General features: G+C 38.9%; 1 protein-coding gene across 11 annotated transcripts in view; it reads left to right on the forward strand.

Annotated features, from left to right (window-relative positions):
* Positions 1–23,052, forward strand: part of Mpdz (multiple PDZ domain crumbs cell polarity complex component) — a 147,356-nt gene that overhangs the window by 16,560 nt on the left and 107,744 nt on the right. For all 11 annotated transcript variants that reach the window (XM_021161141.3, XM_029476874.2, XM_029476876.2 and 8 more), the window contains exons 2-3: positions 4,850–4,919; positions 7,074–7,240. In XM_021161141.3, the coding sequence (XP_021016800.1) occupies positions 4,904–4,919; positions 7,074–7,240 (183 nt within the window). In that variant the 5' untranslated portion in view covers positions 4,850–4,903. The remainder of the gene's footprint in view (positions 1–4,849; positions 4,920–7,073; positions 7,241–23,052) is intronic.

The following is a 23,052-nucleotide window of genomic DNA, read 5'->3' on the forward strand; positions in this document are numbered from 1 at the left end:
TGTGGCCTTGGGATCACCCCTTTACATTTCTGTTTTTTCTTTTTGTTGTTGCTGATTACTGTGTCTTCCATTCACTAAGCATTGGATTGTTATACTGTCCTCATTTCTCATTTCTCTGTTTGTGTCACTTGACAGCATTCCAGTCATATGAGCACACTGTGACTGAATCAGTAAAAACCAAAACCTTCCTCTAATCCGTATTTTCACTTTTGAGAGATAATTTAACTCACAGCCCTACAAAGGTAGCACAAGTTTGCCAAGCGGAGATAATATTGATCAGCATGTGAAGTACTTAGGAAGTTAAGTTTCTTTGACTTTGGAGTAAGTTTAGAATTAATAAATTCTGCACTTATTGTAGGAATCCGGAAGGATTTATAACTGTGAATGTGAAAATAAACTTGCATTCAGGAATGCTTTTTTGATCAGGGCCTAAAAAATGAGGGAGACAGTTCAAAGGAGGAGATGCTAGTCAAAGTGTGCTTGCAACTACTGGGCAGCTGTGGTGTGGGTAGATGCTGTGCTGCGTCCCTGCTTTGGAGACGGCAGTTCAGTAGTGTTACCCAAAGTAGGAATTATTAATGAAAGTGTCCATTTTGCCATCACAAACACTTGCAGCTATGACAGACTACCCATGAGACATTATATCCTGGCTTTTGTCTGCTAGCTTCAGGAAGTGCTGAGGCTAGCTGTGAAGGGGACAGAGGCTAAATTTAAATTCAGTGACAGATGCTGAGCTACCTTGATGAGATTTTACTATCTTATATTTACTTATGCTGTAGTAAGAATTGAGTATAATAACTATAAAAGTGTGAGCATTTCCTGCAGCTTCTCCTCAGAATTTTTTCTGTCTGTGCTGGTTAGACTTTTTTTTTGTTTTGGGGTCATCAATTTGACAGACTAGGGAAAAGCAGGCAAAAAAGTACCTCAGTTGTAAAATTGCCTTTGTCAAACTGGTCTGTAGCAAGCCCATAGAGTGTTTGTTTGTTTGCTTGATGATCGATGCCAGTGGGCCCGGTGGTTCTATATTGTGTGAGAGCCAGCTGCGTGAGCCAGGAAGAACAAGCCAGTGGGCAGCATCCCTCCATGGCCTGGGTTCCAGGTCTGCCGACTTTCCTTCATGATGGACTATAACCTACAAAATGAAATAAACCCCTTCTTTCTCTCCAGATTACCTTTGGTCATGGTGTTTTCACAGCAAACAGAGAGCAAACTAAAGTGCTAGAGCGAAGCAGTTGTTTTGTTGTTGTTGTGTTGGTTTGTTTCTTTGCCAGTTGCTGTGAGATCTGTGTATTTAGGATGATTTACTGTTTGAATCGCGTAAGTGTGTGCCTGCATACTTCCAGAACAGCTTGCCAGAGAGCAAAATGGCCAGTTAGTACTTGCTCAAACAAAACCAAATATTCAGTTTATCTTTCATTCCTTGCAGAAAAAAAAAAATAGTGTTATCAACCCATTGTTGGGCAATGAAATGGTCACAGGGAAAGTCTTCAGAGACTTATTAAGGATCAACAAACTTCATAATAGAAGTTAACAGAAAACACATAGGCCTAAGATTATAAATGATGTTTTAGTATTAGTATCCCTAAGCAAATACAAAGATAACCAGATTGTCAATAAAATGATCAGTTAAACTTGAATTTTAGATTTTAGTACAGATATCACTGGAGATATATCTACACACACATACATACGCACACACACACTAAGAAAGTAGTAATTTTCCTGTAGCTCAAATTTGAGTAGGCATTATGTTTATATTTGTTCATTCTGGAAGTCTAGATGTACTTAGTCAAGATGCAAAACTAAAGAAGAATGCAGCACTCCAGCGCTTTCTTCTCTCCCCTCTGGCCTGACCATGATTCACTGTGAACAGTTTTGTAAAATCCATGGAAATAGTTTTTTATAAATATGCAGTTTTGTGGTTCTTACAAGTTTATATCTTTCAATTTCTACCTACAATGGATTTTATATCCTCTTATTTTATAGAGGTAGTTGTACCTTAATACACCATCTCATACATTCTCTTTTAAAAAAATCGATACCTCTACCAAGTATATTCAGGACAATATAGAAAATAGGAGATAGAAGATGAGTTCAGAGGTTCATATTTCTTATCCTTGGTAGGCTGAGGGAATTGGATTAAGAGCTTGAGGACTACATAATAAGATTAAGGGCAGTCTGGACTGCATAGTGAGCCCTGTCTAAATAAGTAGGGCCAGCGTGATAGAGTGTAGACTTGCAAATCAGGCAGAGGGGATTTCAAGTCCAACTTACCCCCCCACTTAAGGGCTCTGTGACTGTGTGATGATCTTGCACTGTCCTTGTCTGGAAGATGGGCGAACAGTTTGTAGGACACTGAAGGAACACTCTGTCAGGCACTGGAGGAGCACTCTGTCAGGCACTGGAGGAGCACTCTGTCAGGCACTGAAGGAGCACTCTGTCAGGCACTGGAGGATCATTCTGTGGGGCACTGAAGGAGCACTCTGTCAGACACTGGTGGAGCATTGTGTGGGGCACTGAAGGAGTACTCTGTCAGGCACTGGAGGAGCACTCTGTCAGGCACTGGAGGAGCACTCTGTCAGGCACTGGAGGATCATTCTGTCAGGCACTGAAGGAGCACTCTGTCAGACACTGGTGGAGCATTGTGTGGGGCACTGAAGGAGCACTCTGTCAGGCACTGGAGGAGCATTGTGTGGGGCACTGAAGGAGCACTCTGTCAGGCACTGGAGGAGCAGTCTGTGGGGCACTGGAGGAGCACTCTGTCAGGCACTGGAGGAGCACTCTGTCAGGCACTGGAGGAGCAGTCTGTCAGGCACTGAAGGAGCACTCTGTCAGGCACTGGAGGAGCAGTCTGTGGGGCACTGGAGGAGCACTCTGTCAGGCACTGGAGGAGCAGTCTGTGGGGCACTGAAGGAACACTCTGTCAGGCACTGGAGGAGCAGTCTGTCAGGCACTGGAGGAGCACTCTGTCAGGCACTGGAGGAGCAGTCTGTGGGGCACTGAAGGAGCACTCTGTCAGGCACTGGAGGAGCACTCTGTCAGGCACTGGAGGAGCAGTCTGTGGGGCACTGAAGGAGCACTCTGTCAGGCACTGGAGGAGCACTCTGTCAGTCACTGGAGGAGCCCTGTCAGGCACTGAAGGAAAACTCTGTCAGGCACTGGAGGAGCAGTCTGTAGGACATGGAAGGAACATGAGGATCACTTATTTCAGATACTATGAGGATCCTTGTCTTCAAGATGTGTCTTCCCAATTCCAAATCTATTGAGTGATGATTAATGTGCCCAGTGTTTCAGAGTGTTTGATTATTAAAATAACTTTAGATCCATTTGTATATAACCTGATGGTGCTATGATCACAACTAGAACTTATGGGAGGTTGCTAGTGGGTAGCCACTACTTCTATGGGTCTCTCAGTGTTGGGGGATTTAGTTTGAAATGTAACAGCTACATTTTTTTATTATTTATTTATTATTAGTTGTACGAGTACACTGTAACTGACTTCTGACACATACCAGAAGAGTGCATCAGATCCCATGACAAATGGTTGTGAGCCACCATGTGGTTGCTGGGAATTGAACTCAGGACCTCCGGAACAGCAATCAGTGCTCTTAACCGCTGAGCCATCTCTCCAGCCCAACAGCTACATTTTTAAACATTAATACAAACAGGTATACTTTATTGTGAGAAGTTCTTTAAAATATTGCATTTTAAAATTGGTTTGCTTTAAATATATGAACATCACATAAGATGAATGTTATCTTTCTTTGACAGGACTACTGATGGGTTTTAAAAATACATAGATCCAACTGGATCAGATTTTTATGGGCAGTTGGTTGTATTGAATGTCTGTACCAGTCTACTTAATTTTTGACTTCATTTAGACTGAATATAGTTTTCTTCATTGGTTTAACCTCTATAGGTATGCTGGCTAGTTACTTGTTGTTGTTAGTTTTATATTCAACTTGACATAAACAAGAGTCATCTAGGAAGTGGAAGCCTCAATTGAGAAAATGCCTTCAGTGGATTGGCTTATATGTATGTCTGTGGGGTCCTTTCGTCATTAATAATTGATGTGCGGGTGTCCAGCCCACTGTGGACTGAGCTACCCCTGGGCAGATGATGGTTCTGCATTGTGTAAGAAAGCAGTCAGTCTTAAGAACAAGAAAGTAAGCATGATTCTCCTACTTTCTGTGTCCAAGTTCCTGCTTCGGTGTGTGCTCTGCACAGTCCTTCAGTGATGGATTATGTTGGGGAAATGTGAACCTAATAAACCCTGTTCACCGCATTGTGGTCAATGTTGTATCATAGCAACAAAGAATAAGGAGAGAAGGCAGTGAGTCTCATGGCAATTTTATCATTGAAAAAGAGAAAGAGTTGTGAGATGAATTTTTCTCCTTTGAGGAGCAGCATTTTGTAACATTTGAATTGTGCACTCTGGAGCCAGATGGTGTGTGTTGAGATTTTGGCTTCATACTGGTGATGTCACCTGAGACAAGGGACTTATCTTTGGTCTGCTTCCTCTTGTAGGTGAGTGGACAGTGAGGATTAGGAGAATAGTTGAACAGTGTGCTCGAAATGCTGCCCAGCACACTGTGATTGCACTGGGGATAGCTCTTCCATTCACCTCGCTCTCACCTTCAAGCCCTTCCCTTCTTACATCTCAACATTATATGTTACTATTGCAACTAGTGGGAACATTTTAAAATCATTTCTTTGCTGCATATGAAACAAACTGTTACATTTAAGTCAATACCATTTTAGTAAAAAGAATTATAATAGCACCAAGCACTTTTCAGTGTTTAGATTTTATTAAAACATAATGACTCCATTTTATTTCCTTTCTCTACAGAATCTCCTTTTAGTTGGTGTTTGGCATCATTGTAGAGTACACTGAACCTTGAAGATGTTGGAAACCATAGGTAAGACTTCTCTTTTCTCCCTGTTTTTGTTAGAAATGAGCATGCATCCGCTGTTTTTTCAGTATGCTATTCTTTGTATATTCATAGTAAATTGGATTTAAATTTCTTATCCAGTAGCATTGAACTAGGTAGTAGATTTCTCTATTCATGCAGTTTTATCCACATTGTTACCAAAAAAAATCATTCAAAATAAATATATGCGAGAGTCTACAAATTATGTTTAATAAGCTTAATAGAAGCTCTACTCTGTTTTATGAACCTATTTATGACATTTGGGTGTCACTAGAAATCTGAACAGTAATTTAATACTAAGACAGGATTGTTATTCTCACTTTTATTTATGTAGGTAAAGCGCTGCCCAATAGGGCAATAATTGTACCTCAGATCCCAGTTAAAGTAGTTTAATTTCTGCATGAGATAATTTTGCCTGAGATGGGGTTACTATCTGCATGTCACTACACTCTTCCCCACACTGCAGTGTGGGACAGTGTTGTAGAGACAACTGATTGTAGAAAGCTGTGTCAGGTATGGCACACACTGCAGAGCTCACAGGTCAGCACTGTGCCTTCCCCGGGTAGCTCTTGGGAGCCTGAGTACTGAAGGGCATGTACAGTTCGCTCTGACACCTCAGCAGTTGCCAGTTTTGAGGGAATGGGACAATAAAAGGAAAAGGAGCTGTTGTGACATTTGACTTCTGACTCCATTCCTACTCTGATCATAAAATTCTGTGTGGCTACATTTTCTCTGTCTCATTCTGCATTGAAATCTTAGGCCATAAAAACTGTTGGGCCACATCGGGAAGTTCCTTGTAATGCAGGAGAAGGAAAGGGAACGTGTGGCTTCCATTCAGACAGTGCTTTCAGGATTTCCTGCTGTTATCAGTTGCTAAGTAGCATGACCCTCTAAGGATTGACATGCATCTGAGTAATAGGCCTGTGTTCTGACTTACCATGGAAAATGTGATACAGAACAGAGTTCTCCGGTGCACCTTTATCAATCTTTGCTTAGAATTTCTGAAAGAACTTTAACTTGTTTGTGTGTATGTACTCATGATCAATATAATTTTGTATTTCGTTACCTAGTGTCTGTGGAATGCCAGATGTTGTTCTGTAAGCACTGTCTCTGGTGGTGAACCCCTCTTTTCTGATTACTGTCATATACATGTAATATTGCATACAATGTACATGCAGTATATGTGTATTCTATCATCGTGACTGTACTAGAACATATTTGAAGAATCTCCATTTGAAAAAAAAAACCAAAATTGGCTTATAAAGTATAAGAACCTGTGTTTGTGTAATTCAGATACGTGTTGAAATTCACTGTAGAAGCATGTATGTAAGGTGGTAGGCCTATCAGAGCATAGTCAACATGCTCACTTTCATAAGATGTCTAATTGTGATCTGAGTTATTGGTTTAAAGCATTTAAAAATATGCTGTTTAATTTTAGGGTAAAATATTCCAAGGGTTGAAATAGTACCTTGAAATGTCCATTATCTAGGATTCTGAAATTATCTAGTATAGAATACTTAAGTTTTTAATACATGGAATTATTGTACTTTGGATGTAATTCATCACTCACAGCCACATCCACTTACTAATGGGTTAATTATCCATTTTATTATACATAAATACAAGTTTGTTTATTTTTTTAAAAAAGAAGAGATTAGATTTTTAAGGCCATGCAAGGCTTTATGCCGTTTTCACAGGAACTGGAAACATCTGGCGCCGAGCTCAGTGACACATCGTTTGCATCAGTTTCTGGGACTTTACAACTGTTTGCTTAAGCATGTACTATACCCTGTTCCTGCTTTTAAATGAACTTCACTGTAAGAAACTTAAATATGTATAGTGACAGATTTTAGTCTTCCTTTAGGTCCTAAATCTAATCAAGCAGCTGGGTTGTTTTGAAGCATATGTAAATATGTTATTTAATTTTGAGAAAAAAGTATTTAAAGTCTTAAAAGAGTGGCATTATACTGAATTAAAAATATGTACTTTTTTAATTGCTTCATACTCAGTTCCCATGTGACAATGTTGTGCACTTTGGGAGATTATTTCAAGGTTTCTAAAGGTGTAAGGGTCTTCATAGGTTTCATGAGTCTTTTAAATTCTGTTATTGACTGATAGTAGAAAAAAATCTCTTTGGAATAGACAAAAATCGGGCCCTGCAAGCAGCAGAGCGCTTGCAAAGCAAGCTGAAGGAACGCGGGGATGTTGCAAATGAAGACAAACTGAGCCTCCTGAAGTCTGTCCTGCAGAGTCCACTCTTCAGTCAGATCTTGAACCTTCAGACTTCACTACAGCAGCTAAAAGACCAGGTAGGATGGCATCACCCACAGAGGCCATCACGGTGTAGCAAAGATCTTGTAAAGAAAGGCTCATGCTTTTCCACAGGCTGACTTCTCTCTGCGTTAATAAATAATGAAGTCATTTAAACCAACAGACATTCAGGCTCGCAGTGCCTATTCCCTGCTGGTTATTTTTGTCCCTGTTGTTGCGGATGGTATGACATTATGTTGAAAGCTTGTGTGGATGCTTAGACAAGAGCTCCTGCAGGAGGAAGGCTGCTGAGAGTGTTTGGGCTGGGCGGCTGCACCCTTGGTTTTCACTATCACTAGGCCCCGTTGTTCATGTAATCCTGCTCACTCAGATTCCGACGTTCAGTACAGCTACAGAATTTGAGAGTAGCATGAATTTGTATGTTTAATCATGTGTGTGAAGAAGGGAAGTCACCTCTGTTTTGACAGTGAGAGGATAATTACATTGTCATCAGCTAGAGGAGCTGCAATTCTCACTTCTTAAAGAGTGTGCAAGTAGCACTTGCTTCCATGACAGCATCAGATGGCGATAAACATTAGGCTCTCTAAATGTAACACCATGTTTTATTCCCTGTAAAAATTATGAACATTACAAAGTTTGAACATTTATATTAAAACTGAAAGCATATCACATGACAGAATGAAAACCAAAGTCAGATGTTCTTTGAACTTACTTAATTTAATCACCATTTCGCAGGTTTTAAAAACGTTTTTTAAAGCAGTTCTTATCCTCTCAAGGTTTGAAGTTAATTTAATTATGTTCTCATGTTTTTTATAATTAATTTAATGGTTATGGATGACTTGCTAGCAAATATTCTGCCTTAAAAGGATAAAAATGAAACTTAAAAACTAGTTTCATAATTCAGTGAATGAGCATTTCTAATGGGATGGATATTCCAGATGCCAACAGATCGTAGAGAAGCTCGCTTAGTGTCTTCCAGCCTTAACCCAGGTTCCCATGTGCTTTTGTAATTCCCCATAAATAAAAAGAAGAATCTCCAGAAATATTTATCTATTGGGCTGAGGAGACAGCATAGTCAACAGTGTCCCCATCCCCAGAACCCTCTATGAACAGACAAACACATGGACAACTGCAAGCTGGTATGGTGGTACTGAGGGAGAGAAACAAATGGATCTCACAAACATAGACACCTGCACGTCGGCTGTGCAGGCGCACACACACACCCTCAAGCCATTTTTCTGTAGCTAGTTTCATCTTAATTATTTAAAAAGCCATGGTTGTGAATTTAAAAGTGAGTTTTTGTTGTGTGTATGTGTGTTTCTTTTCTTGGTAAGTTACTGGAAAGACTGGATTTTAATAATGATGGACCAACAACCTTTTGGAGAAACCAGTATCTAGAATATAAGCATAAATATTACCATATTATGTTAGCAGTTATGTTTTATAATAAATATTACCAAATTATGTTTTTTTTCAAGAGTGACCAGAAGTCTTCTTTGTGCATCTTGTGAACATGTAGTTGTAATGACAGGAAAATTAAATCATATGCCAAGTATGTTAAAATATACTAGTAGACAAGCAAAGTAGCTAGATCTTTGCCTGTTAGGCAGCCTTCTGCAGGGAAGAGGGCTTGTGTCCTCTGTGTCCAGTGAAAGAACACAGATGGCCTATAGGTTGTCCTGCTTCTGCTGCTTTCAAGTAGAAATAGAATCTAACTCTAGGGCCATGTGGGCCTAAGTGGTTCACATGAAGCCTACTGAGATATCTACTGAGTATTGTAAGGAGCTTCACAAAATATATCCTATTGTGATTTTTATCACTGGTAGGGAATGTCTCTGATGCTATAGAGGACACTGAGATAGAGATTGTTTCATGAGGATGTAAGATTTATTTAACTCTAAACAGACCAACAAGCAACAGCATGGCCAGATCTCTGAGAAGACCTGAACTAGGCCTTTGCACCAGAAATAAATAACATAATGGAACTCTGAAGAGAGGAAATCAGGATATAAGTGGCCTTTCTTACACCTTTATGAGGATAGGGGATGTTTCTTAGGACATATGAGGCTCATAACTTTCCAGGCAGGAGGCAGGGGAGGGGGCAGGAGCAGGATGTGTGTCTACCAAAACCTCCTTTGCTATAACTCTGCTTCTTGGGTGGAAAGCTCATGGCACCAGGAAGTCAGTTAAGTAGGACTCACAGACCGAGTCTCAATATGTTGGCATCTATGAAAGGTGGGAGCTGTTATAGAGGACGTTTTTCTGAGCAGCAGCTAGATTCTGAGATTACATTCTTACACTATATTTTCAAGATAGTTGTTAGGTCCTTGAATCCTGCTGCCATGTCTTAGATATCTTTGGATTTTTGTCTCATTGACCATTTGTTCCATAGAATAGAAAAATATTAAAAAAAATAAAAAAAGGAGGGAAATGTGTAGCTCTGTTTGTCACAGTGGCTCAAGAAGGTTACTGATAGGTTTCTAAGGCAGAGTTTCAAGTAGATGTCGGTTTCGTCACTGCCTTTGGGTTAGTTACTGCAGCCTGTTTTAGATCTTTCAATTCTTGTTTCTTACAGAAACAGACTTGATGGCTATGCATCTCTCAAAGGCTGGTGACCCTTCCCTGGACAATGAGAGTTTGCATTTGCATATGTATTTCCTGAACTTTCTCCAGTCTAGCATAGGTGGATGCCATTCTTTACCATTGCCTTTTGCTCTCCAGACTTTTTACTTTGTAAATGTCTAGTAAAATTTCAAAATTTATATGTTATTTTCTCTTTTAAAATTTAATTATAGATATTCTAGACTTTATCATGTTAGATTTAAAAATGCTAATATATGAATGTTTATAATTAAATAACTCATAAAATTTGTTTCATGCTCTTAATCCAGTGGCCATATAAATTACCCATTGCTCACTTTAATTTGTTGCCTTAAACCTATATTGTATATTTGATGTACAATCTTGCATGCACGGCAGATGGAAATTATTGCTTCTGTCTGTTTCTTTTTCTGTCTTCAGCCCCTACCCCATGCCCAGTATCACTCTGTCTATTAGAAAAGCTCGAGGTGTATATAGCGCACTGAAGAACATGATCATATTGTTGTGTTAATGACAGATGCTGACATGCCGTGTTGAATTAAACCTGCAATTTTTCCCCTCCAATCCTTCTCATTACTTCCATTCAATAATGTTTAATTTTTCTAATTTGCTTCCACAGTATTAAGACTGCCCTTAGAAATCAAACTGTTTCCCTTTGGCAAATTAAACACTTGACAGGTGTGTAACTGAGAGGGCAAAAAAGCCGTGCCCTGAAGGGATGTGCTATTTAAATATTGTCAAAATTATTAGCAGGTCTGAGAGTATAATTGATGCCTCTGTTTAACTCTGCCACATTGTGTATTGTTCTAACGCCAGCTAAAAGGATGTATGCTATTAAACCTGAATAATCTCTAATCGCTGCAGCTCATTTCCTATTGCACGACTCCTGTTTAAGTGAAAGAGAACTGCGAGTGCGTGTCAATGATCTGTCAAACGCAGGTTCTCAGGCAGTGTCCTCAGTGTCACCTAGTCATCACAGCTATTAACTACAGGGCTTAATGCCTATTCATGAAAAAAATCTCGCTATTGTGGGAGAAATAAACACGTTAGCAGTTTAATAATAGAATCTTGTCAGCCTTGAGCATATCGGATTTGCATATTTATTCGGAGACGTTGCTCCAGTCCAGTATAGGTGTAGTTGCTTCTTTCCCAATTAATTAATTACCTTGCTTTATGAATGACCATGAGCACTAAATCAGCCTTCCCCTGTTGCTTGTAGGAACACTGTAAATTAAAATTATTAATTTTAAATAGAAATACATACCAGGGTTTATAAATTGACATTGGCATGATTACTTTTAAACCATGACAACAGAGACTAATTCTAAGACTGGAGAAATGGAGTGCCTAGCTCAGGTTACCAAAGATGCTTCCCTGGAAAATGAGCCTTGGGCTAGGACTATCAGGGGCCACTTGAGAAAGACTCTCAGCATCTGTGGCATATGGCACTCTGCTGTATTAGTGGTGTAGTTAATGCTTACAGGTTCCTAGTTAAGCTATCACCCCTTTCAAAAATATGTTGGCGTGTACATGTTTTATTTAGAAGCTTTAGAAGTATAATGTATAGTTTTATATATGTATATATATAAATATATATATACATATATACATATACATATATATGTGTGTGTGTGTGTGTATTATATGCTAGACTTCTCTGAAAAATTTTAACTGAAGAGATGCTAGGTGTTTACATGGTAGGAGGGTTGGCAGTTAGAATAATTAGATCATTGAACAAATCACTTTCACTTTTGAAGTACCACCTGCATGCTGGAACTTTTTTTGTATAATTCTGTATTCGTAAGTAAGTGTTACCTGTTTACACTCAAAACAACTCCTGATGACAAACAACTTGAACAATGAACAAAAGTGAACACAAATGCAAGCACACTAAAACAGTAGTAGATCTGTGAATACCTAAGGACCTTGGCTTATAAAGTTCAAATCATTTAATTTTGGTTTTCAAGGATCGGAGTAAAACCAAACCAAATTACAAAAGAACTGGGAGTTTTAACCTTCTCATTTTGAGTCATTCATTGAACTCCATTTTTCCGTGGCAACAATTAATAATTTCTAGCACACTAATGCTTTTATGGAGTATTTATATGTGTTTACAATATCGTTGTTGAACATCTAAAATCAATGAAAATCAGTGAATAATAAAATAGGGTTCTTACAATTTCAGGGAAAAAAAACAGAACACAAGAAAAGAAGGTAAGAAATGCTCTGATGGAAAGAATTACTTAGCTTTGATTAAAGGAATTGTCCCAAACAGAAGGGAATATTTAAAATGCATCATGAAAAATGAGTACTTTTCTGCAGAGATGAGGGAATAGTTTCAGGTGGAAGGAAGAGTAATTACATGTGTACAGAGTGCTTTTCAAAGGAGGGCATTATCTGAAGTCGGTTTTGCTTGACCTACTTGGAGATGGCAGAGCTGCTATTGGTGTGCAGTGGGTAGAGCTAGGGAAGTTGTCACATGCCCATTGTGCCTAGCACAGGCTCACCCTCCCCCTACATGGAGTTGATGAGTTTGTTAGACTCTACAGCCCAGATTGAGAAACCCTGGCTATATCCACACTTTTATTCCCCAGAATTCCTTCATGATAAAACTCTTGAAGAGAATAGTTATACTGGATACATATCTCAGTATAATCTGAAGCAAGCACACAGTCAACATCATGTCCAAAGGGGAGAGTCCAACATTAGGAATAGGTACCTACTCTCCTGCTTTCTGTTCAACGTGTACTTGAAGTCTGAGCTAGAGCAATAAGAAATGAAGGAGCAGAGGGGATACAAATAAGACGGTAAAACATCAAAGTTTCCTTATTAGCAGATACGCTTCTATAGATAAACAAAAGCAGTGGTTCTCAACTTTCCTAATGCTGTGACCCTTTAATACAGTTCCTCATGTTGTGGTGACCCCACTAATCATAAAATTATTTTCATTGCTATTTCATAAGTATTATTTTGCTACTGTTATGAATCACAATGTAAATATTTGTGTTTTCTGAAGGTCTTTTTGGGGTCATGACCCACAGGTTGAGACCTACTGCCATAAATGCTCTAGCAGAAATGCCTAGGCTGTGTGTGTGTGTGTGTGTGATTAAGCATAAAAACGTAGGAGGCTTTAATAGCATTTTGATAAATAACAACTTTGAATGTGATTTGAAAAATACACAAACCATTCTTCACAGGAATGGTATTCATATTCCTGATGCTAAGAACCTGTGTTCTTTTAGTCACTTTTGATTGTCTAGCATGAGCAGAGTCATGCCTGAAAATGTCTAGCTTGTACATAGATATCTGCAAACCCAAGGGATCAAATTCATGTCCAAATGTGGAGATAATGCCTGTAGGTTGTAACATTATCAGCTCTGATAACTTCTTATAGTTTAGACAGAGGGAAGGAATGAGGTCTTGGCAGATGACTCAGGGGATAAGTCATTTGCTTCTCAAGTGTGAAGACCTGAGTTTGGATTCCTAGAGCCTTCATACAACCTGGACAGAGCAGAGTGTCTAATTTCATCGTTTCTGAGGATGTAGAAGGTGCACATAGGAGATGCCCTGATGTGCTGAGCCGGCTATCCTGGTATAAATAGTGGCGAACAATTCAAGACTATGTCACGTATAATTTGAAAGATGAAGATGGATAACCATGCACACACATCATACACATACAAAAGAGAAATGAAAAATTTTGGTACTTGAACATTTAAAAATTTTGGTATTGAGTGAGGGACAGGTGTGTATACTTGCCGTAGTGTGTGAGCGGAGGTCAGAAGTCAGCTTTCTGAAGGTAGGTCTTTCCTTCCACCTGTATGGGGCTCTCAAGTCCTAAACTCAGATCACCCTATATGAGAGTCAGTTTCTTAACCATCTTGCTAGGCTGACACACACACACACACACACACACACACACACACACACACACACGCGCGTGCGCGCACGAGTGCGCACGCACATTTATTTTTGTGTGGGAAGTAAATGTGCATGTGGGTATATACAAAGGTCAGAGAACCACTTTGTGGAGTTGGTCTTCTCCTCCCTTTGTGTGGGTTCTGGGGATCAAACTCTGTTTAGTTGTCATATTTGTATAGCAAGCAGCTTTACCTACTAAACATTTCACTAGCTTGATACCTGCGCATTTTACTACTTAATTTGACTTTTAATTGAAAAATGCTATTTTGTGATGTTTCTCTTAAAGAGTGTAAATGCTTATGTCCCCAACTTTATTTCATTGCCTAACAAGTTTTCCCCTTTCCTTAATTGTAATTTGTGCAGAAGTGGCTATGCTCCATCTGTAGGCTGTGGACTAGTTAAAGCAAAATGACTCCCACTTCCTTGGACTGTCTAGTTAAGTTCAGACTTTTCTTGTGGGTGTTGGAGGACAGAAAAGAAAAGAAAATGTCATGATCCCATTAACAGAGTTACCTAAAACCAGAATGCAGTTCTTACCCGTGTGTGTTGTTTCTGAAAATGGATAAATATTTTTCTTATGTCAGGAATAATTTTAAGACAGAGCATAGAGCTGGCTAAGATGAAAATGTCTGTGGTGTCTTTTGAAATTCTAATGCACATTGTGCAGAAGTTAGGAGTATTTTTATTTATTTATTTATTATGGGTTTGTTTACTGTAGAAAGTTCAAATACTGCACTTTTGTATAGTAATACCTTTAGATGTTTGTTCATTAACTAAAAAATAAATACATAGGCATTAAGTGAACTAAATTCTTATGTTCTTTGATTAAGAAGGCACTATTTAAGCTTAATGCAGAGCTGATTCAAATGCAGCCACGTTTTACTGTGGAAAATTCCTGTGTATCTGAAACAGCAAATGGTGTTAATTAGGTGGTATTTTTGTGACAAAGATAAAACTTCAGAGAATAAAAAAGCAAAAACTAAAACAAAACAAAAAACCTGATGAAGATTACTGGGCATAATGCAATTGAATGGTTTTTGTTTTGTTTTGTTTTGATGTGTTTTTTTCATTCTTAAGAGTTTAAGAACAAGTCTGAAGACAGGATGACTCAGTTATGAGAGCCCATTGCTCTTTCAGAGGATCTGGTTTCAGTTCTCAGCACCCAGCCCAGGCAGCTCAGAACCCTTGGAAACTCCACTCCCAGGGGATCGGATGCCTTCTGGTGTCTACATGCATCTGCACTCTTGGTGCATATAAAAGCACAGAGATACACATGCATACACATAATTAAAGATAAATCTTAAGACAGGAATTTAAGAACAATACGTACATTTGGATCTTTAGCAACAGCAATTAAATTAGCTTCAAGAAGCCCTTGTATACATGGACCATGGATTGCGTAGCTAGTGCACCAGTCGGCCTTATTCCCATTCTGTCCAGAGGCTGAGCTTCTGCAAGCTGTGTGCCTTACCCAAGACCATGACAGTAGTCATAGTAGACAGAGGAAGGCAAGGCAGGTCTGTTCTACCCAAAGCCAATGTCATTTGTCTTTCAGTTTATTTCATTTCTGACCTTGGTTATCTCTGTAAAGGATCGAATGAGATTTTAAGAAATTAAATGAATGTCATTTCTGAAGGGAAATGTACATAAATGTTTTACATTTTTAGATTAGTTAAGACTTGTAATTGCTATGAAATTGTATTCTAAATTTTAATCCTTAATTATAAATGTTTCATCTTCATTTTATTTACATTTATAATTTGCTGTATGTTATGGGTCATTTATGTGAACTGGGCTAAGAGGATGCTGGACAGGGACAGTGCGGCAGGAATGGAGGTTATGGCTCTGTGGCTCCCGCCCCCTCATTTGTCCTCAGAGTTATTTCTTCCTCTCTCTCTAAGCATATCCGGAGCAGTTAATAGTTGCATTTCTCTTCTGGAAATCTGATAACGATGGCAAAATCATTGTAAGACCCTAATGTCTTATCTAAATTTCTCTTTGCCTTAGCATGGTAGTGGATTCATTCACTTAATCTTGGTGCTTTTGTTGCCTTGATGTAGAAAATCTCATCGTACTTTGATGGTAATATATTTTGTCAAGATACATTCCTTAAATGTTTTTCCCTTGAAAGTTTGCCTGAAGAAACACAGTTCTCGAGATTCAAATGAATTAATGCTCTGCTGAGGTATGCATAAGCACGTGTTCAGACTGCTGTGTGCTGTGAGACTTAAGATGGGGCTAGCATGCACCATGCGGGGCGTTGTGTTAGTCAGAGTCCAGGCTGCCTGAACATCCTCCACTGTGCCTATTATCTTTGAATACTTTGAACCCCATATGTACGCAAGCTCAAGACGATAACTTAATGAACTTTTAAATACCATTAAACATTCTGAAGGCTCTGCATTAAATATGTATCATTCCTTTCCAAGAGACGAACTTGTAAAGTGAAAAGACAGGTAAGCAGAGTTCCTTTGGAGACGCTGTGCTTTCTCAGAGTAAAACTTTGTCAGAGAGCTGTATGCCATGGCCTTATCACCATCATCATTATGATGGCCTGGCACGGTCTTCTTCCCCCAGGACTCGCGCTCAGCACAGTTCTGTGTCTCCATCACATTAGAGTGAGAATGTAGAAGGGACGGAGCTCCTCATGTTCTGAGGAGGATGTGGAAACACCAAATGGTCACATGGCAGAGCTGGTATCTGGGCCCAGCAGGCTGAAGCCAGGACCCAAGTCTTCACTGTGGAGTTCCCTGTTGTTTATGTTTTATTGACTCCATAATTATTCAGCATAATTTAAGGATTTCCTCATGACTTGAGGGTTCCTTAGGATTATTTATTTTCAGATTGTTGTTATGTGATTTTGTATTATTTTCTGTTACTGATAGGTTTTAGTAAGTGATCTTAAGACTTTAATCATATGATCTACACACACACACACACTCACACTCACACTCACACTCTCTCACACACTCACACACACACATACATTGCTACCATTGCCACCACCACCTCAATCACTACCACCACCACCATCACCATACTTCTTACTGAGTGCATCTCTCTCATTATTTAAATAGTGGGACCCAAATGAAATGAAAGGCCTAAAGTGTAATCCAATACTTTCATAGCACTCAGTAAATATTAGCCATCGTGTCTTTTTTGCTAACCTTCCATACTGACATTTAATGTTCTAAGACAATACTTTTCAAAAATTCGATTTCATGATGATTTGCATTTTTAAAGTTTATGAAAAGCTTGGAGAGATGGCTCAGCAGGTAAGAGTGTTTTCTTTGCAGTCAAGAAGACCAAAGTATGGGTCTCAGCACCTGTATAACAAGACCTATATCTTTAAATGCCTACATCTCCAGTTATCAGGGATCTGATATCCTCTTCTGGCCTTTGTTACAAAGATGTAGATCCCTGTACACACAAGTACACATCCTCTCGCAGATACATACACATGTACACCATATAAGTAAAATAAATCTTTCATATTATTGATAAAGAGCTATAAAACGTTTTAAAATGTTATCCCCAAGTATTGACCATATTAAACTTTAGAGAAATGCTTTAAATATTTATTAATTCATATATAATAATTATAGAAAATCTATTTTATGTTTAAAAATTAGTGAGAGGAACTAAGTTTGCTTTATATTTTCTGTGCATTTCTCTACTCTTATTCTTGACTGAATGACTGAGGTGGTGGCAGTGTGTGTGTGTGTGTTTTAAGATTATTACTAAAACCTATCAGTAACAGAAACCAATACAAAAAAAAATCACACCACAACAGTCTGAGAATAAATAATCCTATGGAGCCCTCAAGTCATGAGGAAATCCTTAAACTGTGCTCAGAAGAAAATTGGACACTCTTACCTGCTTTTGCATTTAGTTTGTTTGAATTTATGGTTTTACCTGGTATATATGGGAAAAAATTGGCCTTTCGTGTATATGTGCACTGCAAAAGGAAAATAGCATTTTAGAAAATTGTAGCTATCCTTCTTTTATTTTGAAAATCTATTGTTTCTTCTTTATGCACTGTGTCTGTGTGCTGGGGTGTGAATGGGCATGCGGTGCCTATAGAGGGCAGAAGAGGCATTAGATCACCTGGACCTGGGGACTCAGGCAGCTGTGAGCTGGGATGTGAGTGTTTGGAACTGAACTCAAGTCCTCTGCAAGGGCACCAAATGCTTTCACTTCTGAGCAGTAGCTCCATCCCCTGCCATTATCCTTTGATGGTGTTCCAGGAGCCGTGATGTTTTCCTAAAGGTGAGGTAGAATATGCAGCCAGGAACTCCAGAGTATTTCATAAACACTCTTTATAGTAACACCTAGTTGTTTGTCATGATTTCTATTTTTGTTTTTTACCCAAGCATACTTTTATATTACTTTGGACACTTGAAAATTTGGATATTGACAAAATTAATACTTATACTTATTTATGCAATTAAAATAGTACTTGCTAATAGTATCTAAGACTTATCAAAAACCCTCTTATATATGGGATGCTATCAAGCTCAGGGTGGCAGATATTGGCTCTAAAGTTCTAATTTTCATTTGAAAGCGCTAGTTTCCTTACTGGTAACTACGGTTAGCTATTTTACTTGAAGAGGTGTTTGTCTTTCATATAATCAGGAATTCATAATCATAGTTTGAATTTGAGTCATATTTTTAGATATGCACATTAAAACTTGGCTAGTTCAGCTTGCAGTTCAAAAGTAGTAGGTTTCCTTGATCCCTTCACCAAGGTCTTTTTTCCTTTATGTGACACTGCAATAAAAAGACAAGAACTAAAAGGAAGATTTTTAAAGGCCTTTTAACCACTCCATCAGGAACTTTTGAGCCATCCACAGTACCTGCATTTGGTGGCTGAGACTGAATGCACTGTGAGCTTGCATCCAGCTTGAGCTGAACAACAAGGCTCCAAGGTGAAACTGATTTCAAAAAACCCAACAGAGACCAATCTAAAAGAAAAGAAACAGAGTTAAAGTGATTTAAAGAGTGGGGAGTTAAGCTGTTATCTGTGTTAGAGGAGCTGGAAGTATTTCTAGTCAAGTCATCCTTCCTTTAATCCCCACAATACAGATACTCCCCAACCCCATTAAGTTAATAGAATTGGAGATATGGTCAAAGCAGATGGGAGCTGGGATGGGGAGAGAGCACAGTGGTATGCATTCTTGCTTTGCATGCTCAGTGCCTAGCACTGCCAAAACAGAATTATTATTTTTGACATTAGAATCTTAGTGGAAACTAAACGGCTAGGTTAAAAAAATCCTTTTATGCTTCACTTAATTATAGAACTTAATTATTTTAGTACATTGGCTGTATATGTGCAGATGCACATATACAGTACATACCTGGAATGTGGTGTTCAAAGAACAACTTGTGATGGTCTCTTCTTCATGCTGGTCCCAGGGATTGAACTCAGGTCATCAGGCTTGGTGGCAAGTACCCTTCTTTTCCTGTCGAGCTATCTCACAGGACCCAGAACTTAATGGCTTTAAAGAGTAAACTTTAAGTTTTTTGTATAACAGCAATGAAAAGAGTTTTGTTTTATTTATTTATTTATTTATTTTTAAAACATTATTTTACTTTATTATTTCAGTAGCATTTTAATGTTATAGCTATTGTTAGTATTTTACTAGTTAGAAAATAGATTGGGAAGTAGATAGCTTTCTTTTTTTTATTAGGTATTTTCCTCATTTACATTTCCAATGCTATCCCAAAAGTCCCCCATACCCTCCCCCCTACTCCCCTACCCACCCACTCCCACTTTTTGGCCCTGGCATCCCTGTACTGGGGCATATAAAGTTTGCAAGTCCAATGGGCCTCTCTTTCCAGTGATGGCCGACTAGGCCATCTTTTGATACATATGCAGCTAGAGACACGAGCTTCGGGGTACTGGTTAGTTCATATTGCTGTTCCACCTATAGGGTTGCAGTTCCCTTTAGCTCCTTGGGTACTTTCTCTAGCTCCTCCATTGGGAGCCCTGTGATCCATCCACTAACTGACTGTGAGCATCCACTTCTGTGTTTGCTAGGTGCCGGCATAGTCTCACAAGAGAGAGCTGTATCTGGGTCCTTTCAGCAAAATCTTGCTAGTGTGTGCAATGGTATCAGCGTTTGGAAGCTGATTATGGGATGGATCCCCAGATATGGCAGTCTCTAGATGGTCCATCCTGAAAAGAGTTTTAAACACAGTTGGGACTCTTCAAACTTCAGTTTCTTCTTCATAAAGATCACTCAGTGCTTTATACAAATGTTATGAAACTGGGGGGTGGGGGGAAGTCCCAATGTTCTCACTTGAGAGGCCTTTAAAAGATTCAGAACATTAATTGATTTATATAGTCAGATGGAGTACTTTGCAGTGTGCTTGAGCACACAGTTTTGTTTAGTGTACCTAGTAAATGGATTTTTAATAAATATATTTTTTTTGTAATTTCAGGAATGAATAAAATCATTGTAGCTGCAGTTTTGAGTGAAAACTAAAATGTTATGAAATAGTATAAGTGGTGAAGTGGCCATTCCTTTGGATTAATTAACACTGTATAGATGCCGCCTCTACAGTCTTGTACGTGATGCTGTCGATAAGTCCTAATCAGCACTGCGTGCGCCGGGTGGATCAGTGATTATCTGTATAGACTTTACTAAATACCAGAACGGAAAAGTCAAGAGTCTTACATACTCTTTAACTCATTTCCTGCTCTAGGCTTTAAGTGTCCTTTGCCTTCCATCTTGAGCTTTGTAGCTGGTAATTTCTCCTTTTTCTAGCACGGGGGAGTGTGATGAGAAATAGGCCGTGGAAACTCAGCACTCAGACCTAATGGGAGCAGGTGCAGAGTCTTTCCATCTCCCCCACTCAGAACGACTCCTTGAATTTTCTCGTCTGTCAAGTCTCTCAGCCCAAGGCAGTTAGAATCTATTTTAACAATATCTGTAAATTAGAGGTTCTAGACCTCTGTCCACTCTGCTCTTAAGAATTTATCGCTGTGAAAGAAAGATATCCCTCTCAGTAGTTGGGTGAACTAAGCTGCTTGGAGTAATTTCACAGTTAATCTTAAGTAACGTGTTTTACTTATATTTAACATTGTGACTGGGGAAAGAAATTTGTCACTTCCTGCCCCCCAACACTGCCTAGTGTCACATAATCTGATGGTTAATGGGAATCTGAATGGATGGTCTCAGACAACATGTGAAACTGTGCTGTGTGTGGCAGTGCTATCTTTCCATGGACCTGCATCCCATCTGTTTGTATCTCAGAACATTCAGAAAGTATACATTCCCTTTGCCTAGAAATGTCTCACCAGTGAACATTCAACTCAATCTCTTTAATTAGATTTAAAAATAAGGATCTCCCCTTTTGATTTCTGTTGAAAAAATTATTGCCTATCCCAGAATACTTAAAGAATATTCTCTATGTTTTCTTCTGGAAGATTCAGTGTTTAAAGCTTTAAATTAAGATCTGATGTTGCCTGTGCCCTAGACACTCCCTGCTGCCCCTGCCTGCCCTTGGGGGTTGGAGGTGAGGTGGCTCAGAGTCAAAGACCCAGACTCTGGGAGCAGGTGAGAAATGGCAAAGGAAGCCCACCTGAGCACTGCTGCCAGCTCCTTTACTGCCCTCCACCCACACCCCATTGGTCTCAAGAAAGCATCTCTTTTAGATCCTCTGCACCACAATCCTTGGTCTCTCAGGCAGTCCTCAATTAGGCCCTCCTGCTGGAGATGCTTTCTGTGGCAACACAGGTTCCCGGTATTTGCATAGAGGTGTTGCTGGTATTCCTGCCACAATCCTTAATTCATTTAAATTGATGTTTGTACAAGGTATAATATAGACATCTAATTTAATTCCTCTGTAGGTTGGTATCCAGTTTTGTCAGCACCATTTGTTGAATCTTTTTATTACAACATGTGTTTTTGTCCATTTTGTCAAAAGTAAGGTGTTGTCTGCCAGTATCAGCCTGCCTTTATCACTATAGCTTTGCAGTGTAGTTTGAGGCTGGGTATTGTAAAATGTCCTGCAGTGTTCTTATTCCTTAGAATTACTTGGTTGTTTGTGGTATTTTGTGGTTTTGTTTGCATTTGTTAATCAGTTTTTAATCTGTGAAATATGACACTGGAATTATGATAGGTGATGAATTAAATCTGTAGATAAATTTCGATAATACAGTCATTTTAATAATATTTGCCAATTCGGGATCATAGGACGTCTTCCCGTTGTATGGTATATCCTCTGATTTCCCTCTTCCTTGTCATTGAACTTTTATGGTGTGGAGGTCTTTCTCTTTGTTCAGATATGTTTATAGTTATTTTTTGAAGTTATTTTTATGAGAGTGCATTGTTGGTATATTTTAAGACTAATGATTGTTTTAGATACTGATATTTTATCTCACAATGCTACTATGTTTATTAGATCAAGAGTCTTTTAAAGTAAATAATCATCAAAGACAGAACATTCTGAAACTATTTCCCATATATTCCAGCACTCTTGAAATTCACCCAAATTGTATTAATATTGTGTTCCTTTTTTATTACTAAGGAATGATCCATGTTATGGCTATATCTCTTGATGGGAATTTTGTTTCCAGTATTATTGCTCTTATAGATAAAGTTGCTACTGTGAGCAGTTATGTAGAGTGTTTTTGAATGTAGATTGTTGTTGTTGCTGTTATGTTTTTGTTGTTGGGAGAGATTTCCATTGCATATCCTACGCTGTTCTTGAGTTATAATCCTCCTGCTGCAGCGTCTTGTATTATAGACATGTACCATTCTCACTATGTCTAGCCTTCAGCTTAGGATTTTGAAACTGAATGATGCTTACGAGGTTGTATGGTTAGTGCATGCATAATTCCCCCCAGAAACTACCAGTTTATCTGTCAGTGAGTATGTAGGTTTTTTCCACATCCTCCCTAATATAGGAAGTATAATGGATATTTTTATGCTTTTAACTGACTCTTCTTAGTGGTGCCGAACACCGTTCTGTGCCTGTTTTCCAGTCCTACCTCTTATTTAGTGAGATGTTTCTGCTTTTAATCATTTTCAAATGACTTGTTAGTTTCCTGATATTTTGTATCCTTGTCCTGTCAGATGTGTCCTTGACTCCCTCCATTCTAGTTTAATCAATGCTGTCACTGCCTGGAAGATGTAGAGGACTTACCATCTTTCAACCTATTTTATCCCATCCTGCCCTTCGTGGAACTGCATGCTCCGCATCTCCATAGATATTCCAGACTCTACAGGTGTATATTGTTTGCTGTTCTGAGTAATTGGTATTGATTCACTCACATTTTAAACCTTGTTTACTATTCTTTAACTGTTGCGGCCTGCCCGCA

The sequence above is a fragment of the Mus caroli genome, unplaced genomic scaffold (assembly GCF_978045245.1).
Source record: "Mus caroli unplaced genomic scaffold, Mus_caroli_1 scaffold_6, whole genome shotgun sequence".
NCBI lineage: Eukaryota > Metazoa > Chordata > Mammalia > Rodentia > Muridae > Mus > Mus caroli.